Below are 8,902 nucleotides of genomic sequence, written 5' to 3'. Positions count from 1 at the left end.
TAATGTCAACTTTGTATTAAAAGTGTCATAATTTATCGAATGACACTTTATGACAACAGTCATAAATATTCATGAAGGCTTATTCATGTTCATGACAGGTGTTATGTCATGTTTATGACAGTGTCATGTCAGTCTTATTCAACCCCCTTCATATAAAGTGTTACCAGCACATGTATTCCATTTTTATATTTTTAGAAGTTTTATCCATATTTTAAAGCACTGTTTATGAGAAAGGTGCTATTAAATAAAGCTGACTTAATCCATGTAATTTTGCACAACAAAAACTCAAGGTGAGCGACAGCTGCCATATTCACGGGTACTTTTTTTTGCACATAAAATATTCAGTTTTATCGAGGACAGAAAATCACGAATGGCATGATTTGAACTATTTTGTTTTCTGCTACATTTATTTCTCCTGTTAAAAAAATTAGTCACTGCTGTATGTCACCAACAAATATTGGGGATTTACTGTAAGCCATGTGAACAAATAAAACATATTTACAAAAACGTGTTTGTGTCATTAATTATAATGATCAGAAAAAAGCTTCTGTGTAACACTTCTAAGTCTGTATTTTTGTGTTTTTATGATGTAAAGCACTTTGAACTGCGTGGTTGGTGACGTGTTATACAAACAAATTTGATTGATTGATTAAAATGAACTTTAGTTGTTTTCTGGCTAATATCTTAGTATGCAAAGCTCTCAATTTAATGGTCTGTCTACATACCAATCTTCTTATATAGTCACAAGAAAATAAATTATTATGGAAAGAGCAAATTGCTGGAAACAATAGAAGCTGAAAAGAGCTTCTTCACGAGGGTGGCAGGACAACATCTGATCGATAGGTTAAAGAGCTCTGTCATCAAGGGGAAGCTCAAAATAGACCCAGTGCTTCTCCAAATGGAAGGAGCCAGTTCAGGTGATTTTACCTTTGGAAGTTTTCTGGGCATGTCCCACTGCGAGGAGATCCATGGGGAAGATCCAGGACTCATTGTACAACCAATCTGGCCTGTGAATGCCTTAGAATGTCGCCAGAAAGAGGGATGTATGAGGTTCCCCATCTTGCAGAAGGAAAAGCCGATGGATGGCCTGGTAGAGAATTTCCAGCTGAGGAAGCCATAGTTTGTCACAAGATGGTTTCTGCAAGTCCCTGCATCCCATGTTGAACTTTCCTTAAATGGTCATGAAAACAGCGCCGCACTTTTCTGCAGACAGCCTCATCTGCCAACAACAAAGTTGCAATTTAAATCCAGGAGTTATTAACCCTTTTAGTCGTATTCGTATTATAGCAGTTATTTAGTGAAGAAACGTACAAATGTACATAATCTTCACCTTGTCAGACAAACGTTCCTCAAGGTGAAGGAATAACTAACAAAAAATGACTTACCTGCACAAACAAAAGCCCTAATAATAGATTGGCAACGAATAATAATTATTAATGCAAATGCCTATAAATGATATAAACCAAATGCCTATTTGGTTACTAATCAGGGGTAACATTTCTGTATTAACACATAAATCCCATTAAACATAAAAGGCAAATTGAAAGAAAGTTCTTTTTGAAAGAGGATGAGGAAAACATGTTTATTTTTATTATTTATTTATTTCAAACGGTTTTTGAAAACAAGAAAAATAGCAACAGTAGGACAAAGGGGAATAAATCCATTTTAAACAAACAAGTTTTGCTCATTTTGTGGAAATAAAGTTTCAGAGGAANGGTTGGTTGGATGGATGGATGGTTGGTTGGTTGGTTGGTTGGATGGATGGATGAACAGTTCCAATCATTAAATAACGTCCGCACAGACTTTCTTTTTTTTGGCCATAACCATAATTTTCTGTTTTAATCTAATCAACTTTAGATTAACTCATTAATTAATAACTTGTATCCCTACCTGTACTGAACTCGTTTCTTTCTACGGTACACACTCTAAACTAAATGCATAGGTTTTCTCCGGGCGTTCCGGTTTTTCCTACCATTCAGGGAAAAAAGTGATTAGGCTAACTGGTGTCTTAAGTTTACCTTTGTCTCTTGCTCACTAACTGTTGGAGACACTCTTCAAATGGACACTGTGGGGATTTGATTTTTCTCTGTGTTTATTTTAGGTTCTGTTTCTTGCGAGTCTCTGTGCTGTCCTGTCTTCCCCCTTGATTGTTCCCAGGTGTCTCGTTCTGAGATTACTCCCTGCATATTTATGCCACCTGTTGTCTCTGTGCTTTTGTCGGATCCTAGTCGTCCCAGTGGAACCGTCGTTCCTGTCCTCTGCCGTCTTCAGCTCTCGTGTCAGTCTTGTTTGATCAGTTGCTACCAGTGATTAGCATTAGCCTTCCGCTCAACTGTGCTGCCTGTTCCCTGGACTGTTTTGTTTTGTTCATCATGAAAACCATCACTTATCTCCTAACTGGGTCTGCTGTGTTCTCTCTCACCACCATCACCCGCATTTCATGACAGACACACTCTTTAAACTAAATACATAGGTTTTCTCCGGGTGTTCTGGTTTTTCCTTCAGGGAAAAAAAAAGTGATTAGGTTAATTGATCTCTTATGTCTCACTCACTGACTGTTCACAAAGAATGAACTTATCTGTGAACAGATTCTTAATGTGTTTCTTTTTAGCACACTCCTTAAATGGCCTCATACAATGTCTCCCAGCCCTAGTGTTTCTGTATTTTCTGTCTTAGTCGTCTTAATTTTTAACTGGTCATAGAATATGACGTCTCTCTAAGCTGGAGAGTCTTCAAGGAAGTTGTTCCTCTCCACTTGACTGTTCAAGATTAGGGACGGTAACAATTATCAATTGGATAATTGGATGTAAAGTTTTTCTCCAGGTTCTCTGGTTTTTTAGACTTTATGAAAAGTGTGTAGGCAAATTGGTCTCTTAATGTCTTTCACTCACCAACTGTTGGACATACAAAAAAATCTGAACTGAACAAAACTGTTTGAGTACATGCTCATTAATGGCCTCATATAATGTCAGTTTTGCGGTGGGGGGAGTTTTACCATCAATGACTGACACACTTTTCTGCAGTCTCCCCTGCCAACAACAAAGTTTCAATTTCCATCCAGGAGTTATTAACCAGTTTAGTCATATTAGTATTATAGCAGTTATTTCATGAAGAAATGTACAAATGTACATAATCTTCACCTTGTCAGACAAACGTTCCTCGAGATGAAGGAATAACTAACAAAAAATTACTTACCAGCACAAACAAAAGCCCTAATAAATAAACTAATAATAGATTGGCAACAAAGAATAATTATTAATGCAGTATATACAATTTAATCCAGCAATCCCATAATGCCCCACATATAAACCAAATGTCTTATATACAATTCAATCCTACAGCATTTCTATATTAACACATAAATCCCAATTAAATGGAAAAGGCAAATTGAAGGAAAGTTTTTTTGAAAGAGGATGAGGAAAATGTGTTTTTTTTTTTAAATTATGATTTATTTATTTCAAACAGGTTTTTGGAAACAAGAAAAATAGCAACAGTAGGACAAAGGGGAATAAATCCATTTTAAACAAACAGGTTTTGCTCATTTTGTGGAAATAAAGTTTCAGAGGAACCTTGAGAACATCCTAATGGTTGATCTGAGCGACGAGCCCCTCCAGCTCTGGACGCGCCTTAAAGCGTGCTTGATAATCCGCCTCTGTCTGCTGCAGTGGAAAGACAGGGGTTAAAAGTAGAATATTACTGGTACAGTTATATGGTGATTATTTTTTTACTGCATTTTAACCAGTTTGTTTCATTAACTTGTAGTAACGGCAGACAGAAAACGTGCGATTTGTTTTCGCTTTGTGTTTAAATCTAGCACAAGTGAACTAGATTTAAACACAGCAGGTAACTGAAGAGAAAATCTTCAAAATTCACTAAGAAAACTGCAGTAAACATTTTAAAGGTCACTAAATCATTATAGTAGTAGTAAACGCTTCCTTCATACCATGTGCCAAAGCATAGGGAGCAAAGTGTGCTTTGGACTTACTATATTAAGATTTTTTTATTTCATCTTCAGGGATGACTGAAGTTACAAACATAATATATTAGACTGCTGTTCAGTCAAACTATTAAAGCAATAAAATGTGGATTAGTGCAGCGATTTTGGAAATTAAGTCATTCTTTTCCTTTTACCTTATGAGAAAGCAGGATAAATGAACACAAACTTTGCTGTGAATGATTAGGTGGTGAACTATGAAAAATGAATCAATTCATTAGGAGTAGTTCTTATTAAAACTGCAGTATGCAACTTTTACAGAAAAACTGTCACTATGTTGTGACAGAATGGTCTGAAACTACATAAATCTACAGAAATAAAACCAGTCAGGATCAACTAATCAGAGCCAGGGGGAGGGTCTAAGCGCTATCAATCATCGTTGGTTGGACTTAAACGGGGCTGTATGGATCTTGTCAGAGGTTTATCTGTACTCATTGTTGCACATAAGTGGTCTTGATTTTGGGCTTTTAATTATTCGGTGTGTTTATTTTTAGGAAAAACAGTTTGATTTACTTATGAAGTACTATGTCACAATAAATGCCATGAAAATGCACTTTACAAAAGTCCAAAACTATAAGACAACAAATGAATCCCAATCACACCAACACGCTGTAATATCCAGGATCAGATGTGACTCACCTCCTGCACCGAGAGCTGAACTCCTTCTGGTTGGTTCTTCAGAATAACGTCCATGAAGACGGGACACAGCGAGGCGTTCAAACTACTCAACTAAACACAGAAACAACACGCTCCGTCAGCTTCCACAACGTTCTCCAGAATCTAATCAAACCTGCAGCTTAGGGGACTTTTAGAAAGACCTGGACGACACGCCGGTGGGTCTTCAGGACGGCGTCCACGTACGTTTTGTTGCCTTGTTCTTGCATTAGCAACACTTCTGTGCTCTTGGTTGGCAAAGCATAGCTGTGAGTCGAGGACATAAGAAAAATATTACTGCTTTTGTTTACATTTGATTCACTATTTAAAATATACACAGCAACTTAACAGTTTAATTCATAAGGCAGTCAATTCTGTATCTGTGCTCCAGATTCAGCCAATTTATTTGGTTTAGACATAAACTTTAGATGGACATCTGTTTACCACTGCTTTAGCAATATTTACCTCTCTGTAAATTACCTCATTTGGGACTTAAATTGCAGAGTTATCCACTTAATGTCAATTTTTTGCAGGAATTCACGCTAAATCAACAGATCCATGCATTTTTTTCATGCTAATAAATAACTGTGAGTTGATTGCAAATTTAACGAGCCCTTCAGGGGACATGGGAATTTTTTTTTTCTTTTGCATTCCTTCGCAATAATGTGCTGATCAGTGCATGCAGCATAATTGAATAATGTAAGCCTTTCTTACAGGGGCCGCCGTACTTTCTGCTCTAAAACAAGGTTATGTAAGGTTTTTCCATGAATGTTAAACTAAACCACACCCAAAGGGTGTGGTTTAGAGGGGACTGTACAAGTCCTGTATAAAATCTCTGTGTTCTTGGGAGGAAATCCATGATCAATTCAAACTTATGTTTTTGAGATGGCTTTCATATTCGTGATGACTATCCTGAGACTGTTGCTACACTGCAGCTTTCTCCTGCTGATCGTCACCTTTCTGCCACTTTGATGTTGAGCCGGTTGCAGAAGTTGTGGATGTACTGGGAGTAATGCTCCACCACGGTCATGTCGTACCCGGACACCGTCACGTTCAGAGTCCCGTACGCCGTATCAGTCGCTGAAACAAGCTCTTTTTGCTGGTTTCTGTCTTTCTTCTTCTTGGGCTGAACAACAAAAAAAAAGCCTTCATAAAGTAAAGTAAATCAGGTGTTTTATAATGAAACATGGTGTGGCCTAAGACGATCAACAACCAATCGATATGTGCATAATTGTTAGGCAGCTTCTACGCTTCAGGAAGATTTGGGAAAAGAATGATTTGGCATACAAACCTAAGAGATGCTGAAACACCGAGAGCCTTGAAATCAATGCTACAAACCCACCAGATTAGAGTAGCCTTTGATTAGTAGTGAAAACATTGATCAACATTTTTGATGATTTTGATGAGGACATTTGACAAAAGTTGAAAAATATTGATGAGTGTTAAACAGATAAAAACAGATAAAACCAAAAAAGTTTTATCTGTTGAGGAGGGAAAACATTCCTCCTCAACTTTAAGACCTACCCACTGACTGTAGACCATGTGGCCACAAAGAAAGCTAAAACCTCACTCAGATCTCAGAGATAAAGCCTCAAATATTACCTGATAAATGATAAAACACAGTGTGTGATTGTATTTTAATATGATTAACTTTGTATCAAACTTTGGAGACTTACTGCCTGTTTGAGTAACAAATGCCTCCACCGTCCAATCCCGTGTGTTGGCATATCTCTGTACTGTCTTTCATTTATAGCTGCAGTACCTGAAACAAAACAAAAACTCAAAAGCATGTTGACATAAACATTATGGAGAAGCAACACCTCTAAGGTTTTGTACTCACACCACACCGGATGCTGAATGGACGGTGTGGCTCTGCAAAGATTACAGGACAATCAAAAACATCGTGACTGCTGTTAAAGTTTTCAAGCACCAGAGGGAGTCAACCATTAAATCAAATGACAATATTGAAAGGCAATGCAAAGACGTACCTGCATAACGACTGATTCAGAATAGATGCCTGCTGTGGGAAAGTCACTTGCAACTGGGAAGGATGAAAAACGAGGGATTTCACACACTTTATATCAACTTTAGAAATGTTGGTGATATATTTCAATATATAAATTATATTTTACAAAATTACAAAAACGTCTCATACATGTATTCGTAACATAAAAGAGCAACATAGGTGCCATAAACATAGTTTTTGGTATTAAACAGCAGAGCTCCGCTCCATTATGACCTCCAGTTAAAAGCTAACAGCTAGCACAAAAAGCTCCCAATTAGCCTTACCTTGCGGAATATGTGGTTCATTGTGTCTGCACTGTGTTGAAAACACGCCGCGTGAGTCACAGTAAAACTAACAACCTCAGCTAAACTAGCAAAAACACAAGAAAATGCTCCTAAACACGCATTTTTACACTTGCTGAAAACGGAAACACACACAGGAAGTCGGAACGTCGTATTTTCGGTCCGTCGATTAGAGTGACAACTACAAGCGTTCCGGTGTTGTATCGTTCCTCCGTCATAGTGTTTTCTCCAGCAATTCATACGTATAAGTAAAAATATAAGTATTCATGAATCCTGTCTATCAACTCAGCAGTCTCCCTGATGACTGCAAACTAATATTTCTGTATTTACATTTTGAGGTTTCATTAGCTGTTAGTCGATCAAAATGAATACAAAGCAACCCCTTATTTACCATTAATTTGTGTGTAATAGATCTGACTCCCTCTTTTTAAGTGAACTACTGTGTTTAATGGCTAACTTATTAGCCATTAAACACATTCAATCCACTCGTAGTCAGGAACTGGGCTGCTCCTGACCACCGACAGTCAGATCCTAATAAGAAATAAATATTTAATAATATCCTAAATAAAACNTGTGAGTTGATTGCAAATTTAACGAGCCCTTCAGGGGACATGGGAATTTTTTTTTTCTTTTGCATTCCTTCGCAATAATGTACTGATCAGTTCATGTAAGGTTTTTCCATGAATGTTAAACTAAACCACACCCTTTAAACCATTCAGATTACCAGCATAATAGAGACACAATCAAAACTGTCAGATGACTGATTACCCCATGATAATAAATCAGAAATAGTCCAAATACTTTGGATGTATTTTTATTTCTTTCCTACTTACGGAAAGTTTCTGTTTATATCATAGGTTTGTGGTGCATTAACTAAAGAAAAAGATATAAAACTTCATATATTTCACAAGGAGATATTAACATTCATGGAAAACCCTTACATAACCTTGTATTAAAGCAGAAAGTACAGCAGACACTGTAAGGAAGGCTTACAGTATTCAGTTATACCCCATGAACTTCATGCCAAAACCTTTTGCTAGGGAACGCAAAAGGAAATAAAATCCCATGAGGACTCCATACAAATTTTCTGCAAAAATGGTCAAAAACATTGGATTCATGTGATGCTAACTACAACCTGCAGGTGGCAGTAGTTTTTACTTCTACCTCATTAACTTGATGTCAATTTGTAGTGGGAGATTTATATGGAGAGGGACAAAAAGTTACATTTACCGTCATACATTGGCACAAAAACTGGGAAAGGGCGGAGGTCAATTATTTTTGCATAACTTGCAATGAGGTACTTTTGGAAGGGGTTTAATAAGGCAGACAGGTGGCAAATTACTTGCCAAGATATCTAAAGTATCGCTACAAAATCAGCTTTTTTAACCAAAGAAAAAAAAATCCCAGAGCAACTGTATAATGTAACCATCAGGCCTGTAACTCTGCTTGGATATTTGATGACTTTTCTTGATAGAAACGACTGAGTTCTTTTAAATATGGTGATTTAAGTCGTGTCCTGTAGATTTTCAATCGGCTTTTTAGTTTTTATAGTTCTATAAAAACTATACATTTGAGCCCGTCAGCTCAAATGTCCCTGAGCATTTCTGGTTACAACAGTGGTCATGGGTGTGCATACACACTCTGCTCTGTTTCACAAACGAGGTTGTACATTTCAGATCATTTCTTTTAGACAGTTTACACTCTGGAGGCTGTTTTCAGGACAGCTTTAAGTAAAAACTCCTGCTTCTGTTGAAATTTGCCATCTTCTGAAATGTCTTAAATATAGACATAAAAGCACAAAAGTTGCTCTATTTTCTTTGATTTGTCAAACCCAAAATGTTCAACACTCTTGGAGGGGACTGTACAAGTCCTGTATAAAACCTCTGTGTTCTTGGGAGGAAATCCATGATCAATTCAAATTTATGTTTTTGAGATGGCTTTCATATT

The 8,902-nt window shown here is 37.0% G+C and overlaps 1 protein-coding gene and 1 long non-coding RNA gene across 2 annotated transcripts in view; one reads left to right on the top strand and one right to left on the bottom strand.

Moving 5' to 3' along the window:
- LOC107833194 (uncharacterized) overlaps positions 1-7,702 on the top strand; it is an 8,480-nt gene extending 778 nt beyond the window's left edge. The window contains exons 2-3 of the long non-coding RNA XR_001658904.1: positions 882-886; positions 7,691-7,702. This is a non-coding gene — a long non-coding RNA (uncharacterized LOC107833194). The remainder of the gene's footprint in view (positions 1-881; positions 887-7,690) is intronic.
- On the bottom strand, positions 3,452-7,150 carry mrpl48 (mitochondrial ribosomal protein L48). The gene is made up of 8 exons (XM_007573950.2): positions 6,938-7,150; positions 6,637-6,689; positions 6,489-6,520; positions 6,325-6,410; positions 5,605-5,774; positions 4,813-4,915; positions 4,634-4,723; positions 3,452-3,659 (listed from the first exon to the last, which is right to left on the bottom strand). Exons 1-8 carry the CDS (start codon positions 6,956-6,958, stop codon positions 3,582-3,584), a joined length of 633 nt encoding a protein of 210 aa, XP_007574012.1. The 5' UTR covers positions 6,959-7,150; the 3' UTR covers positions 3,452-3,581.
- Positions 7,703-8,902: the final 1,200 nt, after the last annotated feature.

Source organism: Poecilia formosa, unplaced genomic scaffold (genome assembly GCF_000485575.1).
Source record: "Poecilia formosa unplaced genomic scaffold, Poecilia_formosa-5.1.2 Scaffold341, whole genome shotgun sequence".
NCBI classification, from domain to species: Eukaryota; Metazoa; Chordata; class Actinopteri; order Cyprinodontiformes; family Poeciliidae; genus Poecilia; species Poecilia formosa.
Note: the sequence above shows the minus strand (reverse complement) of the source record. Positions and strands in the feature narration are given on the sequence as shown.